Source organism: Portunus trituberculatus, chromosome 37, assembly GCF_017591435.1.
Source record: "Portunus trituberculatus isolate SZX2019 chromosome 37, ASM1759143v1, whole genome shotgun sequence".
Taxonomy (NCBI): domain Eukaryota; kingdom Metazoa; phylum Arthropoda; class Malacostraca; order Decapoda; family Portunidae; genus Portunus; species Portunus trituberculatus.
In genome coordinates this window covers 492,501-520,000 of record NC_059291.1, presented here as the reverse complement: position 1 = coordinate 520,000, position 27,500 = coordinate 492,501, and the positions used below count along the sequence as shown (strand labels likewise).

The 27,500-nt window shown below is 36.8% G+C and overlaps 3 protein-coding genes across 7 annotated transcripts in view; 1 reads left to right on the top strand and 2 right to left on the bottom strand.

The window, feature by feature from the left end:
- LOC123514422 (2-phosphoxylose phosphatase 1-like) overlaps window positions 1–16,133 on the bottom strand; it is a 17,416-nt gene extending 1,283 nt beyond the window's left edge. Inside the window, exons 1-5 of one of the 4 annotated variants that reach the window (XM_045272349.1) lie at window positions 15,895–16,132; window positions 14,598–14,747; window positions 13,432–13,552; window positions 13,019–13,183; window positions 1–6,009 (exon numbers count right to left, since the gene is read on the bottom strand). The exon at window positions 1–6,009 is cut by the window's left edge and continues 1,283 nt beyond it. In XM_045272349.1, the coding sequence (XP_045128284.1) occupies window positions 4,781–6,009; window positions 13,019–13,183; window positions 13,432–13,510 (1,473 nt within the window). In that variant the 5' untranslated portion in view covers window positions 13,511–13,552; window positions 14,598–14,747; window positions 15,895–16,132 and the 3' untranslated portion in view covers window positions 1–4,780. Of the gene's footprint in view, window positions 6,010–13,018; window positions 13,184–13,431; window positions 13,553–14,597; window positions 14,748–15,497; window positions 15,854–15,894 lie in introns of those variants that run through there. The other 3 variants (XM_045272351.1, XM_045272350.1, XM_045272352.1) reach the window with 3 other exon arrangements.
- Window positions 16,134–16,963: 830 nt separating this feature from the next.
- On the top strand, window positions 16,964–20,354 carry LOC123514423 (transmembrane protein 263-like). Of its 2 annotated transcripts, none has more exons than XM_045272353.1 (4): window positions 16,964–17,101; window positions 17,298–17,382; window positions 19,071–19,236; window positions 19,981–20,354. In XM_045272353.1, the coding sequence occupies exons 2-4, from the start codon at window positions 17,341–17,343 to the stop codon at window positions 20,163–20,165; spliced, it is 393 nt and encodes a 130-aa protein (XP_045128288.1). In that variant the 5' UTR covers window positions 16,964–17,101; window positions 17,298–17,340; the 3' UTR covers window positions 20,166–20,354. The 2 variants fall into 2 exon arrangements, with proteins under 2 accessions (XP_045128288.1, XP_045128289.1); XM_045272354.1 differs by lacking the exon at window positions 16,964–17,101 and adding an exon at window positions 17,152–17,216.
- A 3,216-nt stretch (window positions 20,355–23,570) lies between these two features.
- Window positions 23,571–27,500, bottom strand: part of LOC123513980 (condensin-2 complex subunit H2-like) — a 14,693-nt gene continuing 10,763 nt past the window's right edge. Inside the window, exon 15 of the mRNA XM_045271500.1 lies at window positions 23,571–25,961. Within this exon, the coding sequence (XP_045127435.1) occupies window positions 25,817–25,961 (145 nt within the window). The 3' untranslated portion in view covers window positions 23,571–25,816. The remainder of the gene's footprint in view (window positions 25,962–27,500) is intronic.

Genomic DNA, 27,500 nt, shown 5'->3' with positions numbered 1-27,500 from the left:
TTCTCAAGTATACATACATTGTCAAAAATAAAGAAATACTAATCCTCCTTGAAGTCCCTTTCACAAATCAAATGTAATACATAGCAAGTTAATCACAATACTCATACTTCCAAAAGACCAACACTGTGTAAATGGCAGGAACATTGTGCATATTGTGTACAGCACAGGTCCTTTTACTTGAACACTAAAAGACTAGTATAACTATGTATTTGCCAAAGATGAAAGGGAAATGTACACTGTTGAGATAAATAATAATATACTACTGTGTCTGCTGATTTGTGTCTCCTCGTTTCTTAACAAAATTGCATGAAAACCCTTAACCTGAAACAACAAACAACAAACAACACACTGCTTGGTATAGTTTTAGAACCAACCACAGCATCTGGCATTTCAAGTTTACAACAATCTTGAAATCTGATTACTATATCTTATATTAACCAAGACATTAAGCTTATTATAGTTCATCATAACCATGACATCTAGCTTGCTATAATCTACAGCATGGTTTCTGCATTCTTTAGTAGTTCGTCAATCTTTTCATGAAGTGCTGAATCATCCATCAATCCCAATCATGCATTTAAAGAAAAAAATACTTTAATTAAGTAACAGTATTACTGCTGACGGACATCTACAAGGATGGTCTTGCTGGAGGCTAACCATTCTACATATGCTGCCTGGCCACCAAACAACCACCTAACCAACAGGATGGCTACTGACTGACAAGGAGCTCTAAAAGGATCCTAAGACATGGACCAACTGCCACCTCACCTCTACAGATTTTCTATAATTTTACTAACCATCAATTCATCCCTAGAAATTTATCAACCCCTTGAATAGTCCCATACACCCCTGAAGGTTGATACTGTGGGCCTCTCTGAGGATCCCTGAACCATGACATCTAGCTTGTTGGATCTCACAACAATCATGACATCTAGCTTGCTATAGGTAATCTAACTTCTCCAGAGAGCATTCAAAGAGCATATCTAATACATAACTCTGACCAATTGTAAGAAAATATGACAAAGGAGAATTTACAATGAAGGCAGACTTCTCAAATGATCAAGGGTATGAATTACAAAGTGAAGGTGAATTATAACAGGATCTAATTTGCTCACAGAAGTGACAAGGCTGAACCAGTTAAACTTCTGTTAGGGATTAAAATAAAGAAGTCATATGAAGACAAAGTAAAATTGTATTTTTTTAAAGTGCATGTATGTGTGTTATGGTTTAACCTTTCTTGAATGTTCTAATGAGGAAAGAGATATGAAAAACAAGAATTAACAAACACATGATAAATGCAATGGTTCCACAGGCTGAACAAAACCATATCCTAATTTGACTATCCTGATAATGTGAAAGAAGAGCATCATGGAGGGACACAGCCAAGGCCTCTCCTACTATACATACAAAAGGCCTGAGCATGGAGCTGATAATGCCACAGCTACTTTGAGGAGTAAGATCATTAACTAGACATGGTTCTTAAAACACAAGGCCTGATACAATATTTCTATGAGACTGATAATGTTACACTTCCAGGGAGCTGACATGTCATTCTGGGAAGCCTTAACATAACACATATTATTATTTACACAAAAGCTTACCATTCTGCCAAAGCAGCTCAAGGCAATTATAAAGGTCTACCTGCAAGTAACTGAATCTATCACACATCTATCTTTATTTAATTAATTTCCATGTCTTCTTATCATCACATCCGTATATTTGTCACTATCTGGGGAACGAAAAATAATTCTTTTTAATAAAAAAGAAGACAGACCAAATATGGCTTACTGTTAAAAGGAATCCACATCATTTCCATTCCAATAAAAACATGACAATCACTGCTACAAAATTACATTATAAGGCTAAATCCAGTCATGATGTCCTAAAGGTTGCAATTCATATAAAAAGATATACACAATACCTATCTCTAACTATGTAAATATAAAATAAGATCCCTTAAGCTGGACATACATAAGGCAGAAAGTCCCTAAGGACAGACTAGATTCAACTAATGGCTGCCTGCAGTCAGAACCATATTGTGCAATTGTCTAAAACTAATTAAGTACAGTGGAACCTCGACTTGCGAGCATCTCAAGTTACCAGAAATTCAAGATGTGAGCCGTCTTTTGGTCAATTTCTTTTTTTATTTAGACTTGAGAGCCAAAATTCAAGTTACAATCTAGCTCGAAGTACACCGCTGCTAGCTGGCAAAGCATCCATGTCCAACACATTCAGTTCACCTTTTTCCACTGTGGAAGCATTTCTTGTGCTGTGCTACCATTTTGTGCATTATATATGGTTATCTAGTTAAATTTCTTTTGTGTGATCATGAGTCCTAAGCCTACCTTTGCCAGCATCTTCAGTTACCCCACAGTTGTCTGATCTCTGAGATAAATACAGTTCATGTAACAAGCTTATTTTGTTGTATTCCCTTTCTTATATCTTGTTTTAATACAATGTATAACCTTTTCTAATTTGAAAATGTAGAAAAGAAAAAAAATTGAAGAGGGGGTGCCAAAACAGACTAATGGCATTTTAATTATTTTCAATGAGGAAAAATTAATTGAAATATGAGCAAATTGAGTTACAAGCTCTGTCACAGAATGAATTAAACTCATAAATCGAGGTACCACTATACATCATTCTAGTACAGTAGCTGATCAATGACATCATCATTTTATTAAGAGTGCACTGAAATGATAATCAATTAAAAGCAAACATACATATAATACCTGTCACAAATGTAGTCTCCCTTGCCTTTGAGAAAATTCGGACTTCATTTAGTACATATTTTTCCCTGTAACCAGAATCTCCACAAGGAAAATTCAAGTTACACTATTTCTAGGCACTAACAACATCAAAGTGTTTTCTAAAATATTTCTGGTAGTAAAGAGGCTCAATTTCCCCCATAGGGGGCAGGCATTGATAAGTCAAGCTTTCATCCTTTAGCCCCATAAAATCTGACTTAAGGGTTTTACTATGGTATAATACAAGTATTCTGGATGAAAATACTGTGACCATGTATTGTGTGGGGACGAATGGAAATACAGGTGTAGAACAAGCTGTGTAATGACACTGGAATGTAAATGGCAGCATGCAGTGGAGCAGCATGCAACTACACAGCCATCCCCAGAGGCTGAGCAAGGACAACTGGCAAGCAGAGTTTGAGTGCAGGATGGTGTGGTGGGCTGCAAAAGCAGTCCACAGAGAGAATAAAAACTAACACAACTCAGTCATACCTTAGCATGACCTGATGCTGAACAAGGTGTGACCACATGGTACCTTGGATGACACTAACCTCACAAGCAAGATAAAATCTACGGGTACTGTCTAAGCATAAGACACAATAATAATAAAAATAATAATAAGAGCAAGAATATATGACAAGCAAATGTAAAAAAACTAAAATATATGTAAACATTGAATTTGTGATGTTGCATGAGACCTGAGACAGTAATACTTCACTAAACAATGACAGCACAATATAGTATTCATTCCCTTAGAAGATGAGGTGCAGGGATATCAGCAAAATTTTTTAGAACATGGTGCATAAGCCCATCATAGAGGAAGAACCTGTGATATGAGCAGTGGCCAATCACAAGATTCACAAAAGCCATAACATCAGAACAGCCGGAATCACAGACCAGAAAAACACTGACATCACAAAGGACACAGTTTTAACAGTCAAGTTTGAAAGTATTGCTGTAAATCCTCACATATTCACATCTTTACCAATTTCCCAAGGTCTGCTGACAGTCTGCCTGTGTCTGTACCACCCTGTAAGCTGCTCTCAGCAGCTGATCCCACTGAAGATTCCCACACTTAAGCTCTTCTTATGAGTCAGCCAGGCCCTGCCTTAGGCATTGACCCTGCATCAGCAAGCTGCTCTGCTGCACACTACTCTGTACACTGTGTTAGTATAGGTATTTCTTTTCTACTAGTACATATATTTCCATTCCCTCTCTGAATACATGGTGACAGCAGTTCCACTCAGAACATCCTGTTGACCTTAAGCAACTCTTTGCAAGGCATCACATCTTCCACAAACTAGTTAAAACAATATAATTATGTTAACATTTCCCTTAAGACAAACTCCCAGTCAGGCTGCCTAAGATTAGACACCCAGGAATTGCACTACACATCTGACAACTTGCTGCCTATAAACAGTTCACATTAAAATACAGGATGACCTCTCCCATATAGCTCACAACAGGGTGTCTGATGCAAATATTAGGGGTGTAATCTTGAAATACTCTACTAAATTGGAAAAAGGCTTATTCACCTTTCATCAAATTCTTAAAAAGTGGAGATGCTGCAAAAAATTTCATTTGAAAGGCTATGATCTCAGCCTTTCCTTGAAATTACCCAAAACAAAACTGAGTGTGGCTGCCAGTGCTTGCAAGAGCTATTGAATTGAGCTGTACAGAAATTAACAAATAAGTAAAAAAATCTTAATTAGTTCTCACATTTCTACAACTATAAATTATACTATAAAATAATCAAAACCATCTACAGTACTCTATACAACACTAATGACTAAGACCTTTCCTTTAATACTGATAAGATGAATCATATAAAACTAAAATCATTGTAAAAAAAGCAAAACACTATTATTTGGACTAGAAATTCAAGGAGACATGATGACAGTTCCTTTAAACCACATCCTACAAGAACCACCGGGGCAAATGCAGATGCCTGCTTTTCATCCCTTAAGCATAACTTTGGCTTTAAAAAGGCCAGGGCAAAGTAGTCATATTGTCATCCAAGTCTTTTACGAATTTCATTTACGACAGGCATCTCTGAAAGAAGCTGCATTAAATTCCTTGAAGTACACATCTGGCCTGAGATAATTCACCAACTTGCTAACACTGCACAAGCTGATGGCACCACGCTTCACACTACCTGATTTCAGTTGCTTTATAGTTATACTGTCACAGAAGGGGATAAATTTAGTAATGTCTTTTCCATTATACACCATTCTGAAGAAGAAGGTGGCATGATAATCTGGACCAGGAGTGGTAGAGGTGTTTTGGTACAGCTCCAGCACCAATCTCGAAGCATAGTGGGGCAATTGGTAGTTTGGTATACCAAGGGTGTCCAAAAGGTACTTGAGAGTGCGGTCATGGCCAGAGTACACTACCACACGAGGATGACTGTCTTCCATCATGCTGTTTACAACTCCTGTGATACTCTTAAGTAACCCATAAACCTTCAGCTTGGCTGCCTTACGCTGGGAGGAGGTACGCTTCTGCCGCCCCTCCCACTCTTCATATGACACCAGGCCTGTTACATCCTCAACCTTCACACATCGACCACCCACACAGGGCAGGGAGGCACCATGACATACATAGGACAACAAAGCATCTCGCATCACAAGGGGACTGGTGATGTCCTCGCCATCCCTCACTAATGGGTTTACCCGATGAACTAAGTCCACAATGCCTGGATGTGACCTGCGATAGTCACGTCTTTCCTGTTCATATCTTTGGTCAAAGTAATCTGACTGTTCGCAGTGACAGTCATCTCCACAGAAGCTAACACCTCTACCCTCCTGCAGATGAACCTTAGAGATGTCAAAGTCTGGGAGAAAGGAGTAAAGAAAGGCCAATACACTTTGGAATGTTCTGCGATATTTAGTGCAATACACTAAAATATCTTCCTGTTCCCAGCGGTTATTCAGCAAGTTGAGCTCACTGAGATACACTTGCCTGAGCACTCTACCTAACTGTAAATGCTGCAATACACCTTGTGGGGTGAGATGCCCCAGACCACAGTGAGCTGGAGGAGGTAACAATGGAAACCTTACAAATGGGCCTACAAAGTTGACATAGGTATTAGTGCGGGACACATTAAGTATGTCTCCCACATACTTTTTGTAAGTAGGAGTGCCATAGCTGTGATGACCACAATTAATGCTGGACAAGTTCCTCACGTGTATTAATGGTCCACGGTCCCCATGGCGCAGTAAGACCACCACTCCACTCAGTTGATACTGTGATGGTAACACTCCTGAAAAACAAATTTCATCAGACATGATATTACATTCACTCTGAAAACTATGTATTAACCCTTACCTATTTCAAAGCTTCAAGATAATGCTGGGAAGTAACATGAGATGAAAAAAGCTATGAGGTACAAGTTAAAGAAGTTAATTCTTCTCTGACAATGAAAGATTTCTTTACAAATTAAAAGATTATGTCTGTTACCAAGAGTCATGAAGCTCAACGGTGTATCTTTCCTTCAACAATGTAGGTGGTACATCATGCATGTGTGTGAAGAATGGCAACATGAATATTATTTTCTTGTGTAGTTTAATTTAATAAGATAACTTCATTTATCTATTTTATTGATTTCTTTTGGTTGATGATCTGACATTGTGTCCTGATTCAGACAGTCTTGCAGTGTGTCTGCCAACTCATGCTCAGTGTCCTTCTGACTCTAGCCTGCACTTTCCTCAGTGAACAGAAGAGTATCATGTAGCTTCAGGTGTAGACTTTGTGGTCAGCATTCTTCTGTGAGGTACCTCCACAGTTTATATTAAGAACACAAGAACATAAGAAAAAAAAAAAGCTGCAAGAGGCTGTCAGGCCTACATGTGGCAGTCCTTGTATGAGCAAAACTAATTCCACCAATCATCCTCATCCATAAATTCATCTAATCTTCTTTTAAAGCTCTCTATTGACTCAGCACTAACAACATGATTACTGAGTCTGTTCCATTCATCAAGCTCTCTGTTACAGAACCAGTTTCTCCTCATTTCCTTTCTAAACCTGATTTTCTGAATGCTTAAACCCATTATTTTTTGTTGTCCTATCCTGGCTACTGATCCTAAGAACTTTCCTATGTCCCCTTTGTTATAAACCCTATACCACTTAAATATTTCTATCAGGTCTCCTCTTAACCTATGTCTCTATAAGGAGTGCAAATTTAGATTTTTCAATCTTGCTTCATAGGGAATATCCCTCATCCCCTGTATCTTTTTTAGACATCCTCCTTTGCACTGACTCTAATAGACCTATATCCTTCCAGAACTGTACCGCATAATCTAGATGCAGTCTGACCAGTGCCAAATATAATTTCAATATCATTTAGGACTTCTGCTTTTAACACTCCTAAAAATCAATCCTAGTATCCTATTTGCCTTATTTCTAGTCTCTATGCATTGTTTTCTTTGACCATGATTGGGGCTAACTATAACTCCTCATACATACACATGCAAACTAGAAGATTATTGGATAATTTGGATGTCAAAAAAGCAATGGGGCCAGATGGTGTTTCAGGGTAGGTGCTAAAAAGAATGTAAAGAGCAACTATTGGATCCAATTTGGGATATAATTACAATTTCACTAAATGAACGGAAAATTCTACCAGAATGGTAAAGAGCCAACATAATATCGATATTTAAAGGGGGAAAGGCAACTGAGCCATTAAATCACAGACTGGTGTCACTTACAAGCATTATGGGAAAGTTGTGTGAAATAATTATCAAAGAAAAATGGGTTAAACATCTGGAAGAAGAACAAGTCATAACAAACAGACAATTTGGGTTCAGGACAGGATGGTCAAGTGTGTTGAATTTATTATGCTTCTACTCAAGGGTAATAGTAAGACTGGATAACAGAGATGGATGGGTGAACACAGAATACCTGGACATAAAAAAGGCTTTTGATAAAGTCCCTCATGGAAGACTACTTTGGAAACTAGAAAACATAGGAGGACTGCAAGGAACTTGGGATATGGGATTATTTGAAGGACAGGGAGATGAGAACTGTGATCGGAGATACATACTCATCTTGGGGTAAAGTAACAAGCAGAGTGCCACAAGGGTCAGTGTTAGCCCCCATTATGTTTCAGATTAATGTAAATGACATTCAAAATGGGATAAACAGTTACATTAATCTATTTGCTGATGATACAAAGCTTCTAAGAGTTATCAAAATCCAGAAGGACTGTTTGCTGTTACAAGATGATATATACAACATCTATGAGTAGAGTAAAAAGTGGAAATCAGAGTTCAATGCCAAGAAATGTCACATAATGGAACTAGGAAAGAGCAAAAAAAGACCAGTATGGGACTATTTGATGGGAGAGGAACAAATAATAAAGACTAAAGAGGAAAAAGATCTGAGAGTGATTATACAGGAAAATCTGAACCCTAAAAATGTATAGGCAAGATATTTGGTATATCATATAAAATGTTGACTAATATAATAGTGGCATTTCAATTCATGGACAGAGATACGATGAATAAAAATCATCACAAGCATGATACATCCAAAGCTGGAATATGCAGCTGTAGTGTGGTCTCCCAGCTCTATAAAAGATATAAAAAGATCAGAATGGATACAGAAGATTGCTACAAAGATGGTGCCGGAACTAAAGGACCTAACATATGAAAAGCAGCTGAAGGAAATGAGACTACCAACCTTACAATATAGAAGAGAACAAAGAGATCTAATAACAATGTACAAGATAGTCAATGGCATTGAAAAGATAGACAAGGAAGATCCAGTGTTGTTGACAGAAGAAGATGAAAGAACAAGAAGTCATGTAAAGAAAATCAGGATGAGGCAGTATGTGAAGGATATTGGAAAATACAGTTTTCCACACAGAACAGAGGAGAAGTGGAATGCATTGAATAATGAAGTTGTTACAGCACATAATGTGCATAACTTTAAGGAAAAATTGGATAAATGGAGACATGGAAAGAGGACACTATGAGCCCCGCTTGAACCCTGTACAATACAACTAGGTAAATAAATAAATACACGCACACACACACACACTTGCGGATGATGCGAAGTTGTGTAGGTGTGTGAAGAGTGAAGAAGATTGTGAAATTTTACAGGCAGATCTGGATAGGATTTGGGAGTGGAGCAAAAGATGGGAGATTGAATTTAATCTGAGCAAAAGTCGTGTAATGGAGATGGGGAAGAGTGGAAGACGGCCAAGAGGGTCATATAAGATGGGTGAAGGAGTATTGTTGAAAAAGGTGGAAAAGGAAAAGGATTTGGGAGTGATAATACAAGACCATGGGCAGTTTGAGGCTCATATTGACAAGATGTTTGGAGAAATATATAATTTGATTAGAAATATTGGATTAGCCTTTCATTATATGGATAAAGATATGATGAAGAAATTAATTAGTACAGTAATTAGAATATGCTGGGGTGGTTTGGTCCCCTTATAAAAAGAAGCATATAAGGAAGTTGGAGAGATTGCAGAGAATGGCAACAAAAATGGTTCCGGAATTGGCAGAAATGACCTATGAGGAGAGATTAAAAGAAATGAATTTGCTTACCTTGGAACAAAGAAGAGAAAGAGGGGATTTAATACAGGTTTATAAACTGTTGAACGGTTTGGATGAAGTGGATAATGAGCAAATGATGTTGAGAGAGGAAAATTTAAATAGAACTACGAGATCGCATAGTAAAAAGATAGCCAAGGGAATATGCTTGAAGGATATGAAGAAATATAGTTTCCCACAGAGATGTGTGGAGGTGTGGAATAGTTTGAGTGAGGAGGTGGTGTCAGCGAGGAGTGTGCATAGTTTTAAAGGAAAGTAGGATGTGTGTAGATATGGAGACAGGGCCACACGAGTATGATACCCAGGCCCTGTAAAATTACAACTAGGTGAATACAACTAGGTGAACACACACACACACACACACACACACACACACACACACACACACACACACCCGGTAGCTCAGTGGTTAGAGCGCTGGCTTCACAAGCCAGAGGACCAAGGTTCGATTCCCTGGCCGGGTGGAGATATTTGGGTGTGTCTCCTTTCACATGTACGAGTAACCCCTGTTCACCTAGCAGTGATTAGGTACGGGATGTAAATCGAGGAGTTGTGACCTTGTCCCGGTGTGTGGTGTGTGCCTGGTCTCAGGCCTATCCGAAGATCGAAAATAATGAGCTATGAGCTCATTCCGTTGGGTAACGTCTGGCTGTCTCGTCAGAGACTGCAGCAGATCAAACAGTGAAACACACACACAAACACACACACACTACTAAGTCCAGCAGACCTGGTGATGTATTGCAGGGTGAGAGATGGGTAGGCTAGTGATCCTATCTGCTAATTTATATTGAATCGCTTGAGTTGAGACCAAAAAACTAATGAAAGGGGAATGAGAATATAGATGGCACTGCCGTCAATGTAAACAATGGAGCAAGACCTTGGAATCAGATGATTGAAACACCTTGGGAATATGACAGTTGGGAGGTTGGAGTAGTGAACACTGCACATTGTCCGATATCAGTAAGCAAGTTTGTGCATTTTTCAGTACCTCAGAACTCTTAAATTATGTCTCCCAAGGGTGTTAGGCATAAGTGAGCGGCCCTAGTTTTAACTTAAAAGATGGAATTAATAAGAAAATTAGAGAAAAAACCTAGTGTTATGAGTGTTTGTGATGGTATGGTATGGCCAAGCAAACTGTGTCGGACATTAGTAAATCAAAAGATACTGTGAGGATGCATCATCAAGTAAAAGTGGTAAAGGTGCACCAAGGAAAAATGTAAGGAGTGGAGAAGATGCTGCATTAAATACCGCTGTTATGAGATGATATGTGCAGCAGCTAGAAAGCTGGCTTAGAAATTGATACATAAAATTTCAGGGGGAGTGATGGATGGCTGCGGCACTTCTGCAATCAAAATAGACTTTTTAATTCTACTGAGCAGGGTGAAGCTGGTAATGTGGACACACCCAGCATTGCATGACATGGCTGCATGTTGTGGTAGTATATTCATTGTACTTCATATCTATGAAACTAGAAAAAATTCAAAGGACCTCCACTATGAAAATAGACTGAAGGAAACAGAACAACCAACTTTGCAGGCTAGACGAGAAAGCAATCTAATAACAATGTACGAGTTAGTGAACAGTAGGGAAAAGATAGACTGACAAGACCTGGTATCACTAATTGAGGATGGAGATAGATGGACAAGAGGACACTCAAAGATCAGTAATAGTGAATGTTTGAGAAACATTAAAAAGTTTAGTTTTCCATATAGAATGGTGGATATCTGGACCAGCCTGAATGATGAAATTTTAACAGCAAAAAGTGTGAACAAATTTAAGAAAAAAAAACTGACAAAATTAGATATAGAGACAGGTCACTATGAGCCTCGCTCAAAATCTGTAATATAAAACTAGCTAAATACAACTACTAAAGTTTTCAGAGGCTCTGTCACGCTGTTTTTTACAAATAACTCCATAACGATGCATTGTACGTATATAATGTTTTGGAAACGGGCTATTCACCCCTTGTGCTAATTTTTGGCATGAAGCTGATTCATCTAAAGTTGATACTTAAGGTACTTTACTTAAAACATCATGACCATATCCAGCTTGTGGAAGTCGTGGCCAGACTTAGCTGGCAACCATCGAAACAACGTTCTGTATAAGCCCCGCCTTCCTGACCCCCTTCCTCCTTCCTCCATATACTCCATTCATGTTGTATGGGAATGTACTTCTCCCTTTTTCTGTCAAATTGTCTTTTTCAATACTGACACATGTACATGTACTGAATGAGCACTAAGAGGGTAATATGAAAAAGTAAATGAAAACATGTAACTTCCCAACTCAGGTAACACACCCTGCAGTATGTCCCCCAACCTATCACCCCATCTTTCCTCTCCCCCCACCCCCCTCCCTCAGCAATTATCCATTCATCATCAACATTGATAGTGAAGATGAGGACGACATATTCCTTGATAGTGATGAAGATCAATAAACAAAGATAAACCTTGCATGTTATTGCCTTATCATGTCACCTTGTGTTGTACATTTCATGATGATAACATAATAAAAAGTTGTGTATAGTCTTGCCTACACAGGTATACTGAAATGTATTCCCACAGTAATAAAGAGCAATTTCATTCAGTGCCATACACATGGATAGTGTTATCACCTGATATCAAACTTAGAAAATAAAATAGGGAGAATGGGCCAGGAGGTGAATGTTGGTTAAGGGATAGTGGGAGAGAGAGAGGAGGGAAGAGAGGGATGGTAATAGTGGGTGAGAGAGGGGGTAGGGAGTAAGAGGGGGGAAAAGTGAGAGAGGGAGAGGAGGGAAGAGGGGGACAGTGATAGTGGGTGTAAGAGGGGGAGGGAGGAAGAGGCAGGGTGTGTTACCTGAGTTGGGAAGTTATAGGTTTTCATTTACTTTTTCTTATTACCCTCCTAGTGCTCATTCAGTAAATATATATGCGTCAGTATTGAAAAAAAGACAATTTGACAGAAATAGGGGGAAATACATTCCCATACAACATGGATGGAGTATATAGAGGAAGGAGGAAGGAAGTCAGGAAGGCAGGGGCTTATATAGAACGTTGTTTCAATGGTTGCCAGCTAAGTCTGGCCATGGCTTCCACAAGCTGGATATGGTCATGATGTTCTAAGTAAAGTACCGTAAGTATTAACTTTAGATGAATCAGCTTCATGTAAAAAATTAGCACAAGGGGTGAATAGCCCGTTTCCAAAACATTATACACGTACAATGCATTGTTATGGAGTTATTTGTAAAAAACAGCGTGACAGAGTCTCTGAAAACGTTAGTAGGTAAGTACACAGATGCAGTACATAGTGCGGTTAATAGGTACCATAAACTCCCGTGTTCAGTGGGATGTGGGAGGGGGGGGTGGGCGGAGATACGCTACGTCACAACTGACTGTTGCCTTGCGTGTGCTGTGTTGTGTACCTATTCAAGGCGCGCTATGTACCACCTGACTTTTTTTTAAATGCCGCGCATGGTACTTTCCGTGCTCAGTATTTCCGCACACAGTACCTACACTTATGTACACACACACACACACACACACACACACACACACAGTCAACTTTCAAAATAAAATGTAGTTCTTTTATTCAAAACAGTATTTTTCATTAGTGAAGAGAACAGGATAAACATTGAATTTAAATTTTTCTAAGATTTTTCTAAATTTTCTAAATAAAGATAAAAATAAAGATTTAGTCCATCAAGAAAGCTCTTAATCAGCACAAAACACTAACCCTCTTGGTTTCTTTGGATGCGGTCTGGTGGGTTGCACAAATGGCGCAGCTTCTTAGCTCGTGGTTTTTCTTGCTGAAGGAGACCAGGTGGTGGTGCACCTCCTCCACTGACCTTCAGAGGTGCAGGTGGATGAGATGGGTCTGTCTCCACTCTCCAGTAAGATACTTGAAAAAATACATTAAATTGAATTAATTAGTTTATCAAAAAGTTATATAACTTTACACCAGTATATCACCAATATTTCAAGGAATCTATCTACATATCTCCACACCATGCTAATATCCCTGCATCATTCTGGGACAAAATCTAAATTTCAATTATTACTAGGATGTGATTCAAGAAGTTATGTGCACAGTCCTGCCTATTTATCACAATAATAAATGGATTAATTTATATTCACTCAGAGGCTTACAGAAAAGCAGGATTATTCCAAGCCAGCCCAGGATGAGGATATAACAGCGAAGAACCTTGAACTTCTTATGCCATCGCATGGTTGCTGTGGCTTAGAAGTTTTAAACTTGACAGCAAGAGATCTGAGGAAAATATTTATTCATTGTTATGAGTTTCTTAATGCCCAAACTCCTCTACCAATCATTTCAATATCTCCGAGTTAGCTACCAAAGCTGTATCATTCTGCAAATAAAAATTGACTTGGATCTCATATCTTTTCTTCTTCACTAATGTAACTAAGGTCTCTACCTAACACCCTCACATTCACCTCCTTTATAATACCATTCACATACAAGTTAAATAGCCATGGAGACATTATGCAATTGTAAAACAAACTTACTTTAACAGGGAAGAACTCAGTCACTCATACCATCACAAATTTTCATGCATATGTATGTCTGTAAAGATACCACATGTCCTAGCTAGATTCATAGCTTTTTGAAGGGTTCAAAGTTTACCCAAAAATTACCTTACAAATAAATTAATCAAATACAGTATTCAATATCAACTTTTGAGTAAGATGAGCTTGAAAGGTTTTATCACTCGATAATTGGTCCAATTTAACAAAGAATAACTTCATTCACCAAGAAATGGGACAAAATTTATCAAGACACAGAATAAAACTGGTCTTCACAAATGCTGCTTTATGGAAATGCTTTGAATAATATTTCTTTGTGCTACCATCTACATTTCTCTTCTTTTACATTTACACTTGGCCAAAGTGTGCTCAATCCATCACTTACTGAAGGTTACTGAACAGCATAGATTATACCATTCACACACCACAGCTAAGAATTCAGTGAAGATGCCCACAAATATACTACTGGGAATAAAATCTACAATGAATTACCCCATCTAAAGTTACCTTTAAAATATCAGAAACAATACTTTTTTTTTTTTTTTTTATTCCTTGACATACTAGTCAAGTTGTGAAAGCCATGAAGAACTCATTATCTCTATTTTTTTAATACTACAAGAAAAAATATAACAATAATTTCACACAATCAATGTACAAATAATTTTTTTTTTCTTTTTATCTATACAAATGCAAGTACATTTTGGCTTCTGCCATAGAGCTTTGAAACATACTATGCAGAACAGCTGTCACAAAATACTGATGCTACTCACCAACAGCATAACAGTTACTCTTTGAAGACAGCTACACCAGTTGTGACTAGGGTACCATGCACTGTCCAATCTGCTGACTGTATGATCACATTATGGATATCACAGGTTTATACACTCCAAGGTTAAAGCATTCACCTTTGTTCTCAATGTCTGAAAGGTCAAGAGCAAAATGAAGTCTAGAAAGAGTTAATTATGTAATTCAGAAAAATTATGAAATATACCTGTCAATTTTAATTCCAAAACAGGAGCTACATGACCAGCTTGGGCTCTCACAAAACAGCAAACAGACTCATTAACTATGTACTACTCACTGCAGGTCAAGAATACTCATCAATTAAACAGAACACTCAATTTTTTAAGTTTATGATTTAACAGTTCTAAGCTCTACATGAAACATAGCTATGAAATATACAATATGTACCTCAATTATTCTCTCTCTCTCTCTCTCTCTCTCTCTCTCTCTCTCTCTCTCTCTCAAATGTTATAAGAATAAGAAAAAGAAAAAGTTCAAGGTTTCCTTGACCAACTTTCTCTCTTCATGGATCATGCCCTATGAAAAGTCAAAACGGAATGGATATGACACTTTCCTTTTCATGAGGATGCTATGCAGCATACAAGTAAGCTGAGAACAGACTTCTCTCTCTCTCTTTTACTTCCTGCACTTGCAACTATGATACACATAATTAGTAGTTAAGAAGAACAAAAACACTTGCAGTCCACCCATTTTACAAATGTTAGATCAGAACCTTTAACACAACACAGCTGTTGATCATTCCTTAGATTAGTTATGTTCATGACTTACTATAAGCATAATACATAGTTGTGTAATTAATGGCTGGCAAACCAACAACTCTTAACTTCTTGCTTCACACTGTCTGCTATGGTTTGTAATGGCACTACCTTAAGATAAGTCATGAGCATCTGAGTGTTTGGCTGGGTGGCTACTTGTGGATGGCCTGCCCACACTGTCTGCACGTTACGCAGCATCGCTACACTTTCACTCCCCGGAGGCGATGAGGCAGATCTCGGGTGACAGCAGGGGCTGGACACGGCAGCGGCCACCATAACTGTGACACACTACCTATGCTGTCCAGGCCGCACCACCGAACATGCCCAGTAACCAGTGGGCATGACTCGGGATTTATGTGGCAAGCATTACAGGTTGTATACGTTCAGTAACGCTGCATTCACTGTACACCTGCCGCACTGCATCCTTAAAGCTTCCATCACAAGCATTGACTTGACTAAAAACTAACGAGAACTAAATCCCAACAATCAAACATCACTGGGGACTCACTCTGTATTCAGCCCACTGGTATTAGTGCCAGTGCCATCCCGCCACTGGACACTGCCACACTGGTGTTGATGCTTCGATCCGCCCCGTGGCCCATCTCGCAGCGGGAAGGTCTTGCTTCACTTCGCGCCCCATCACTTCCATTGCACTGACGCCTGACGGACGATCTGCTGATGACCTCAATGTGTGTAATGTGTATGCATTTTGTTTATTCTATAAAGAATGCAGTGCATCAGATCTCTCTCTCTCTCTCTCTCTCTCTCTCTCTCTCCACAGATATTATCGAGAACGCATAATTATACATACGTGTGTAGTGTGCACACATATGAACCACAGTCTGCCACAACCAAGGAGTAAACCTCCATATATATATATATATATATATATATATATATATATATATATATATATATATATATATATATATATATATATATATATATATATATATATATATATACATACACACACACACACAGACACGCACACGCACGTCTCCACATATATTGTAAAAGACGCGCTGCCAGTCACGTCTGCAGTGGCATTCTCTCTCTATCTCTCTCTCTCTCAATGTATTATGAGCTGTTCAAATTACTCACATAATGCATTATTATATTGGTTTGTTACTGTTATGACTCGTGCCATGATCGCTACATGCCATAAGCCAATGGTCGACCTTGAGTGTCCCGACATTGCACTATATAGTATGGAATGAAACTAAACTGTTGAGGCAGAATGAAGACTTCTGTCTGTTTTTCTAATCATCTCTCTCTCTCTCTCTCTCTCTCTCTCTCTCTCTCTCTCTCTCTATCTTGAAAGCAGGAATGTATGAAGAGGTTGTCTAGCACGCTTACTACCCAAAAGGTCAGAAGCACCAATAATAAGGCACTATCCTTGAAGAGTTACCAGCAATTATATTTACAAGCAAGTTTTTTCTTTCTACCAAACACCGCTTCTCCTTCTAGACTTAACACATGCACCTCAAATGTACCAAAAAACATCTTTGCGATAGAATCTTAAAGAAATAATTTTAGCTTCAGGCCGTATTAATGAGCATTGGAAGGTGTAAATGGCACCACGTGACTCCCGAGCAAGGAAGGCTGCCCTTTTGCGATGTAACGGCACATGTGATTGGTCCAATCTGGCGACCTTCAGCCAATCACAGCCATGAAGAATAGACCAGAGCCACGCAGAGTAAACAAGGAGAGAAGTAAGTGTGATCAGCCTTTTGTCTCTCTTGTAATGAGCCTTTTAGTGACTGACGTACATCTCTGAGTCTTTATACACGTATATGACCCTAATACACAGTGTCCCTGGTGTTCTGTGTGAGTACCACGTCGTCTTCAGCCACAGAAAAGTGGTAGAGTGTGGAGGGATTGTGACAGTCTGATTTTTGTGTCCAACAGCTGAGGGGTCCGGGCAGAGGGAAACTTGGTGGCAGCTACGAATATGGCAGGCTACATCAAGGGCATCTACAGCTACATCAGGCCTGTGAGTACTGTGCATGCCACTGAATTCCTATGTAATAAAAAAAAAAAACTGGTGATGATTGGAGGTATGAACAGCATGAACACAGCTGACTCGAGAAACAATTTGAAACTTTGGTATTGACAGCATGGCATGTTAATTTATTTGAGCAATTCTTTAATAGTTCAACGAGGTAATGGGAAAAGTACAATTATTAAATTGGATTATCCTTCTTGTAGTTGTATCTTCAAATGTCAAAATGATGCATTGTTCTATAGAAGGAAGTGTCTCACTTACCTTGCACATTTTAAAACTAAAACAATGTTTTGCATGAAAAGTATTTGGGATGTCATGACATTTCAAATATCTAACATCTTTCCAGATGAGTGTATGCCAGAGATATGGTGATAAATGGATATTGGATGATAAAGGTTCATGTAGCTTCAAATTTAAATCTAGTAAGATTCCAGTTGTTGAACCTTAATTAAGAGATAGGAGTGTCATCATTTGTTGTAAGATCAAACTTAATTAATTCAATTAAAATAAAATTGACAAGAAGCTACTGTTGATTTCTTAAAAAAAAAAAAAATACAGTTGCATTGAATGTATTCTTGCATTTTTCATCTCTGATTTGATTTTGATGTTGATATTCATGAATGGTTCAAAGTTTGCTAACCTTTTCTGCTCCAGTCACTTTTATTTTGCTTACTTTTACATGCTCACTGTTGCTCTCCATCTCTCCACAGATGGAAGATTTGCTCCATGAATTAGAAATCTTTTGTTTTATGGCATTCTCTAGTATACTTGTGTAAATATTTTTTTATTACCTTCACAGCTGTAATTGAATTATATGATTTTAAGCAAGACTTCAGCTGAATTTGTCTCCAGTATTATTTTAATTTGTTGTGTGGATCGTATTTTGCTATGCTGCCATAAATTTAGTGCCTAAGCCAGTCACAAAATGATATAATACATAATATCTAAAAGTGTGTCTTGAATGTATTCTTGATTTGTGCCAAATCATGTTGGGCTGTAAGCCTTTAGTATGTAATCTTTCTCTCAGATTCACTTTAAGCCACTTGTGCAATGTTTAAGACAATGTGATGATCATACATTCTGCATACTTAGTAACAAGTCTTGGTAGAAACAGTGCCTGACCTTGACTGAAAAAAAAGTATGATGTGTTAAGATTATCTCTTGAGCATCAGACAGTCTAGACATGTACTGATAAGATTTTCCTTGAACAATATTGTTTCTAAGAGTCATTTCATGTTACTTTTAAGGGTGCTTGTTTGGATTTGAATTGCATCATTCCCTACTGTATATTTAATTTGGTAGAAATGTATACATTGAGTGGTGAATGATAGCTGTTTGCCTTCCAGAAAGATCTAAGAGATCATAAAGACTGACATATTATTTGGCACCCTTGCTCAAGGGAACAATAACCACTCACTGTCAGCAAAAATTCTTATTGACTTTATTGGGACCACTCACTGTCAGTAAAAATTCTTATTAATGACTTTGTTGTGGTTTCATTGCCTGTAGAGCAGCAGGTAAGAATGCATTATTTGAATGATGTGACAGGTGGCAAATGACCTTTACAACAGGGATCTGAGAATAACAACATAATAACCATAAGACCAGTTCATACCAAGAGCCTATTAATTAGAGTAAAAACATTGTTATTTCAGTGTAGAAATTCCATTTTGCAGGAGAGCAACACAGAAGCAACACCGCCACTATCACCAACAACACCATCAGCAGCTGACCCACCTAGTCCCACAGCCAACAATGTCTGCCAACTTGAAGGAAACCCTCAAGAAGCAGGTTACTTGAGGCGAGCAGTCACTGGTGTTGCTTCAGGGATCTACTCTGTAGGTAAGAAAAATTACCTTGAGTAATTGCAACACTTAGTTGTTTTAATTTCAGATACTGCCTTGCAAAAACTGTGTTAAAGGATGTCCTGTCAAGTCAGTTAGTGTACAGTCCACTTTGCTGTGCATTCTCAAATGTTGATAGATTGATGGAGCAATATGTGGAAGGAGCTTGTTTAATAATCACATTTTTTCTCCTCAAGATGTTAATTCTACATAAGGAATCTATCTTTGTCAGGAGAACAATTCCCAGTTATGATTCGTCTCCACTCAGGCATCCTTACTATGCAAGATAGAATAAAAAGTTTTAATCATGTCAGTTGATCTTCAAATTGACAACTTTCAATCTTTGCACTTTGTTGCCGTGTTGCTTCCTTTGCTATCTTCTACAATTGTATCCAAGGTTGCTGTTCTTCTGAACTCGCTAACTGCATGCTTTTCCCTCCCATCCACAGCCACACAACAGAAGAGTTGACCATCTTCTGCAAATTCTGAAACTTTGCTTGTTTGTTTTTCAAAACATTTGCAGAATTCATTTGGTCTTCAATTTGAATATCTTTTAATCTGCTGTTTATATATATATATATATATATATATATATATATATATATATATATATATATATATATATATATATATATATATATATATGAATGTCACAATTACAAGCTCTGTTACCTCTGTAACTTTGCTTTCATACTGTCATACAATGTTAAATAAGACTTTTCCTATTCTATATTGCAACCAGGATCAAGCACTGTGGGTGCAGGAGTATCAGGTGTCAAGTGGGTGGCAGGAACAACATATAACGTGGGTACTGGAGTGGTGGGCACAGCTGGTGCGGTGGTGACGGGCACCGTTAGTACAGTTGGGGCTGGAGCTACTACTGTCATGTCCAAGATTACTACAAAGAAAAAGGAACATTCAGACTGAAGAAAGAATATACAGCTATACATTGGCATTGCAATGATGTTTTGTGTGCTTTTTCAGAGCAACATTTATTTCTGTGAATGTTCCAGGTTTTGCTGAGGCTGTGCAGCTATGGTGAGCAGTGTTATCCCAGGGAATGATAGTGCAATAAGTGGAGCATGGGCATATATATATATATATATATATATATATATATATATATATATATATATATATATATATATATATATATATATATATATTTTTTTTTTTTTTTTTTTTTTTTTTCTCCAAACAACATACATAGTATATTTCTCAACATGAAATATTTGTTTTGTAGAAATATATGAATATATATTTAATACTTGTTTTCATATTTATAAGAAACTTTTAAAATACAATATAATAAAAGTAGTTTACTACTCGTTAATGTGTGCCACATCTTGATCAGATTGTTCACAAGGATACCAACTGTTTGTATTCCTATGTACTCACATCTTTTGGTATTTTGTTGCTTATTATGTTGTTTTCTGTGCAGCACCCTTTGTATGGCAAACATTTTTCAAATTACTAATAATTTACAAACTATTTATTATTGCTGTTGAAGGTCTTGCGTCTCTAATCTAATGACATTTTAAAGTTCCTTTTTCTGTGAGATTGTTTAACAGACTTGTGGGAAATTTGGTCTTGATAAATTTATAGACCAAGTTCACCACTATATTGTGCTATGATCTGATAGTTGGGGTTGAGAAATACATTTGTCTGTGGCATATCTCACATGCAGTCATTATAGAAGTACCATTTTTAAGTTACTTGTTTTTTATCTGTTGTTAATCATGATTGTGCTTTGTTGAAACTGTCTTGCTCACAAATACTAATATGAATATTTGTTGAAGAATAAGAGACAGTTGTCTTGTATTAATCTTCATTTCCAATTAGATAGTGCCATACCACTGGTTCTTGAGTTACTACTTTTGTAATTGTAGCTGAGAATGTGAACAGAGTGAAAGACTAGGGTCCAGGTTCTTTGTGTTAAGAGGTAAGGTATTGAAAAGTTTAGATGTCAGTAGATGTTCATTTATATTTGTTATTAGGGACTTGTGAGGATGAGTAAAGTTGGAAACCAAATAACTTTTTAAAAGTGAAGGGAATTTACTCTATAGTCTATAAAATCTTGTGAAAAAAATGCCTTCCATATTATATATATATATATATATATATATATATATATATATATATATATATATATATATATATATATATATATATATATATATAAAGTTTTATACATCATATTTTCTAGTATGTACATCTTTGAGGGTTTGGTGGTTCCATAACTTTGGAATTGTTCAGAATTTGCATGCATATGTAATAATTATTTCTCAAATAAAGTAACAAAATGTTTAGTGGGTTTTTGCAACTACCAGCAAAATACATTAATGTTTAGAATATTTCTGTAAGATTTGCCTATTCTTTTTCATATAGATATGAACCTGTTTTGGTTTTCATAGCTTATATTTTGGCATATAGAAATATCTTTTCTATCCAAGTTAAAATCAGCATAATTCATTTATGTACATATTACCACTCAATCAAAACTTCAAAGTTTTTGTATTTTCACAAGGAACTCTATTACATATTTACATTTAACTTACATTACAATGATTTGCAAGCTGAATATTATTTGTTACCATCTTGATATTAATCTCCTTATGTTGGTAAATTTTGATTTGATGATATAAAATAATAAATAGAAAAGCATAAACAAGCCAATTGGTGAGACATATCTAGTATCACAGCCTATGAGTAACAGGAGTGGTTTGCCTTACTTTTAACTTCTTTTTCCCATGTATGTAACTACTTCATATGATGCGTGTAAGAGCAAAGGCGCAAACCTATCAAAACAGTTTTCAGATATGAGCCTTTAAAGTTTTGCAATTTTGTTTTTACTGCTGTATTGTTTAAAAAAACATATATATATATATATATATATATATATATATATATATATATATATATATATATATATATATATATATATATATATATATACATACATACTATACAGCATATCAAACCTGTGGAGAAATTCTCACATAAAATCTATAAAATAAAGTAAAGCACAGGACTTTCACAAATACATTAATAATTTCAGAAAAGATAAGAAATGCAGTTCTATAATTAGACATGGTAGGAGCATGAGACAATACTAGGAGAGGAGGCAAATATGTTAGGAAGGAAGACATATATTAATTGCACAATGTATGATAATTAAAATTTTTATTTAATTATATCTTTTTAGACATTATTCCTATTAATTGTGCAATCGATTCTGTTTTCCATTGTCAAACAGTAACACTCACCACTATGAAGACAAGACAGTCCAGATGTGAGGGAGTAGAAGGCAGCAGAAGTGTTGGAATTGGAGGTGGCAGAGGTGGGTGTGAGAGGGGCACAGGAGGGAAATTCAGCTGTCTGTATTTCTGTCACATGGTAAAATTTTGTTTGGCAACCTATACCAAGTTATAATGGAGGGTTACACCTATCTCATTCTACCCCCCAACTAAAAGATACTGGAATGGCAAGTTAACTCCTTTTGGCTCTACATGCCACATATCTTATTGTTTATAGGACCAAAGCCTTTTCTTATTCCCATTAAGGAAAAAATGTGCTTTTACCTCCAGCATCCACTGTAAAATGGAGCATAGTAATGACAGAATATCAAGGAAGTCAATTCAAAGCCCAAGGCAATTATTTTTACATAAAAGATGCACCTAAAATAGGAAAATAGCAGTGCTGATGCTGAGAAATTGCATCTTGTCTTCTACTGTGAACAATGTCTCAGATGTACCCGCCATAAAGGGAAGGGAAACAAAATGCCACTAGAGTAGTAATAAAATAATTGTTGACAGATATCAAGGCTTGTTGAGGTTGGCAAGGCAAGGTTGTCAAGTAGTTGTACAGATGAAGTAATGTTGCTACCTTTACATCCTATCCCAATGAATATTTAAAGCACTTAATACTGAATTATTTCAGCTGCATATCAGAGGATGTAGTGGTTGGTACACTTGCCTCACAACTGAAGAGTTTGGGCATGCAACTATCACTATTCTCTTAACAAAAAATAATTATAGAAGAGAAGTTAAAATATTGTGACCTTCAAAACAAAACCAGCAAACCTGCATCTGAAACATATGAAAACATACAATATTGAGATGGTCAATAATCCTGCTGTCTCAGTGTGAATTTTTGCTATAAGAAGCAAAAAAATATTCAGGTCACATCAACAATGATAAAGAGTATATAATGGACAGAATGTTTTACTTGTGTCACCAGTCTGAAGCTCCACACAAACACACCTGAAATCTACATCTAGATATTCTGTGGTTATTTATTAGGTTTTGATGATGGTTTAAGAAAATAAACTCATTTTTAAATTATTGCATATTTTACTTCATTTTAAATCATTAGCATTGCTGCCATTTTTCTTCCAAGAGAAAAAGGGAAAGTGGACTTTTGCAAAATGGCAGATAGGTGTTGTTTGATGATAAAAAAAAAAAAAAAAAAAATCATACATAGAATAAAATCCATTATGCAAAAAAGGGGGTGAGGAAGGGAAATTGCTACCTAAATAAATAACAATCATTCCTACAGTAGTTCAACAAAAAAATATATACCAAAAGTGGAAACTCAGCCTGAAGCCTTGAGTTTGCCTTAAGGTTGTGAAATCAGAGCTGATACTGATGGTATTACATTAGGCACTAAGAGAGAGAGAGAGAGAGAGAGAATCTTTTGCAGGTGTGCCAGTACCTAAAGAGGAACTACTAGAAATGTGAAGTAAGACAACTTGAGGCAGTCATGTTATTCAAGATATTGACTATTTTAACAGAGAGAGAGAGAGAGAGAGAGAGAGAGAGAGAGAGAGAGAGAGAGAGAGAGAGAGAGAGAGAGAGAGAGAGAGAGAGAATCATTTAGACATGCGTACAATACTTTCCACTTTGTATCTTATATAACAATGTGTGTATTAATGGAAAGCTTTATAAATGCAATATAATTTGTACTTGTTAATTCTTATGGAAAATACATTTCAGTATACATAAATATTTATCCATTCTTTATCAAAAAACCTTGTACTTATTTTTACATGGATCTTAACTAACTATTGAAATCAAAATACCATGCAGATCTCAACAAGCATGCATTTTCAGTAAAAATTATTACCTTACCTTATACAAGATCTTTTTACAAATCATAATTTTGTACATGATTGGTTATCACTTAATCTAGCATCCAACTCATTGATTGAGAGATTTACATCATCAGATACTGATGATACTGCAGCCTCTGAGCAAACACAGAAAGAAAATGAAGCTCTGTCAATCCCCGCAAATAGCTCATGTACAGTAAAAGTCTGCTAATCCAACGAGCAGGGAACCAGGACTGTCTGATTATCAGTTTCATCAGAGCATCAGGGGTGTGTTTCAAAACGCACTCTGGTAGCCCCTTCAGGAGGAAGGGAAGGGCAGGATACGGAGGATAGAGTCCCATGGAACACACCTAGGATATACCACTGAAAGCACCGTACATAAGTAATAAAGTATTCAGTAATAAAAAATGGAGACACCTCAAGCCCTATCAATGGAGGAGTGGTAAAGAGTGACAGTTTGGCCCTCACTGGACTTCTCTACAACTGACAAAAAACTTGCTCCAGAGGTAGGCCAGCATCATTAGCAGCATCTACTTCCACCCCTTGCCGCTAGGATACTCCTGGTGCCTGGTTTCAATTTGCGCAGGAACCTCATTTTGACCATAAATTGATTTCTTCATCCCATCTTAAAAAAATTGTACTGAGAAATTTGAGTTACTCGTGTTCAGACTAACAGACTTTTACTGTAATTTCTTTCTATAATCATTTGTTAAGCATTGTTGATTAGTATCACAACATGGTCAGATATTTTTTCTGGTGATATCAAACAATAATGTCCACAAAATTCATGTGTTTGCATGTGGCACTAATCATGACCTAGATCAGACCAGTACAGTGGTCAATGCCTCTCTGCTATACATACCACAATATGACCTTGGATAAGTAAGACTGCACTTACTGTTACCAAATCAACATTTTACTGTGGGTTCCAACATAGGAGAGGATATGCTAGTGTTACTAACTAGTAAGGCACTACAATCTCTTGGGTAAAATAGTGTACAGTAGAATGCCAAAATTTACAAGGTAGCTTCAGTTTTGCAAGACCCAACTCAAAATATTTCCTACCACTAGAATAGAGAGAGGTTATAGCGTGTATAGCCATATCAAATTAGAATAATGCTACACAGATGATTAACAAATTCCAGTTCTAAATTACAAAGTACCACAAACATCTACAAATGAAGGGCCAGAGGAAGAAAAATATACAAACTAAAAAGAGTAAATACATTCCAAAAATACACATAACAGTACTCATTAAATTAGATCAAGTAGCACTATGTCTTGCAATCCTATCTCATTCCACTGAGTAATCAGCAAGTGGAAGCACCATGACCATCATTTTCAGCATAAATGTATACAATATATATACTTACACACACACACACACACACACACACACATACATACTATAAATTTCAGCTTTTACATTAAAGCGGTGAAGTTGTGTTACTTCACTAAACAGCACGCACTATCTAGGCAGTGCTCTTTTCTTGCCAGACCCCTTCTTGCTGGTGATGTTTGCAGCATTTTTTAAGTTAGTGGTCTGTGTTATATCTGCACACACTCCTGGTGGTCCCCCATTTCTTATGTGTTCCATGTCCATTCCGGATGATCTGCAATTGTTTACTTGGGTCATTCTAGATTCTATACCTGATTTGGTTTTATCGACATGTTTATCCTACAGTCCCTCTCTTTACACTGACAGAGAGAGATACAGTTATCATAGCCTGAAAACTTGCCACAATCATCTCCTGGAGGGGGGATGAGAATAATAAAGTTTCCTAGTCATTGGGATAAAAGACTTTAAATCTAGTACTTGTATGCATCATGGAGAGTGCCAACTTCTTGCCCTATCTCAGAAACCTAAATTGGCATGCGATGGATGCTGGACATCATTCATAATTATTCTTATATGCTTGGTCAGCATTATATTGTAATCTCATTTAAAAGTTCATTTCTAGCTTGAAATCAAGCAACAGTTTTTACATTTTTTTCAATTTACTTTTGTCTTTATGTGTCAAAATTCCATAACAGATTGGAACAGAGAAATATAAGATTGATTCAATTACTGCCTTATAAAACTGTGATAATATTACTTTGTCAATGTAAAAAATTTTCAGCACTCTTAGAAAATTAATACACAGTTGACATCTTTGTGAAGTTTTAGTGTTGGTAGATCCTGTTAATTTGTCACCACTAAGTACATCTAGATATCTATATTCTTTTGCTTTCAACTTACTGATTAACTATGAGTGATTTTTTGACATTTAGGTCAAATTAACTATCATTACACCAAATTCTATAAAAAGACTGTAAACAAATCAGATAAATTAAGACCGAAGGTAAAAACAAGACACAGTGGAAGTTAATGCCACATGTTAATGAATTTTCAAGCATAGCATTACCATGCACGAAATAGGAGCTATTATGTTAAAATATGCATTAAGTATTTACCTACTTTTAGAATTTCCATACTCATCACTTTTCCATAATATTCCATCCTGTGTCAAATTAAGCTACGTCACCCAATTAGTCATAATTTCATTAATGAAGGCCTTTTATTATCATTAAATACATATATTTTTTGATACAATTTTGCAAATTTAATTTTCTCTTTTAATGTTTAAAAGTTGGTATCAGTTAAGTGATGATCAATGGTTCATGCTCATTCATCTCATTGTTTCACTACAGGATTTGTTAGGTATTATCACTTCCAATGGCTCCCTCTCTTCCCTCCCATCCACAAATACACACAAACACACAGAGAGAAGAATATGCCAATCGAAGCACAAGATCGCATAGTAAGAAGCTGAGGAAGGGAAGATGTGTAAGAGATATTAAAATGTATAGTTTCCTGCACAGATGTATTGAGATGTGGAACAGTTTGAATGAAGAAGTAGTGTCTGCAACAAGTGTGCATACTTTTAAAGTAAGATTGGATAAATGTAGATATGGAGACGAGACCACACGAGCATAAAGCCCAGGCCCTGTAAAACTACAACTAGGCAAATACACACACACTGTCATTTACCACATCTATCTGTTCAGATGTGTTCCTTAGTCTCTTAGAGGAAAGCCCATGGTAAGTTTCTTATTTCTCATCTATAAAACTGAAATTTTAACCTCCTCACTCAGGGCAATAGAAAACAGCT

Coding starts and splice junctions, on each gene's coding strand:
- LOC123514423 (XM_045272353.1), top strand. CDS start 17,341: ATGGCAGGCTACATCAAGGGCATCTACAGCTACATCAGGCCT. Junction 17,383..19,070: donor TCTACAGCTACATCAGGCCT/GTGAGTACTGTG, acceptor TCCATTTTGCAG/GAGAGCAACACAGAAGCAAC. Junction 19,237..19,980: donor TTCAGGGATCTACTCTGTAG/GTAAGAAAAATT, acceptor TATTGCAACCAG/GATCAAGCACTGTGGGTGCA.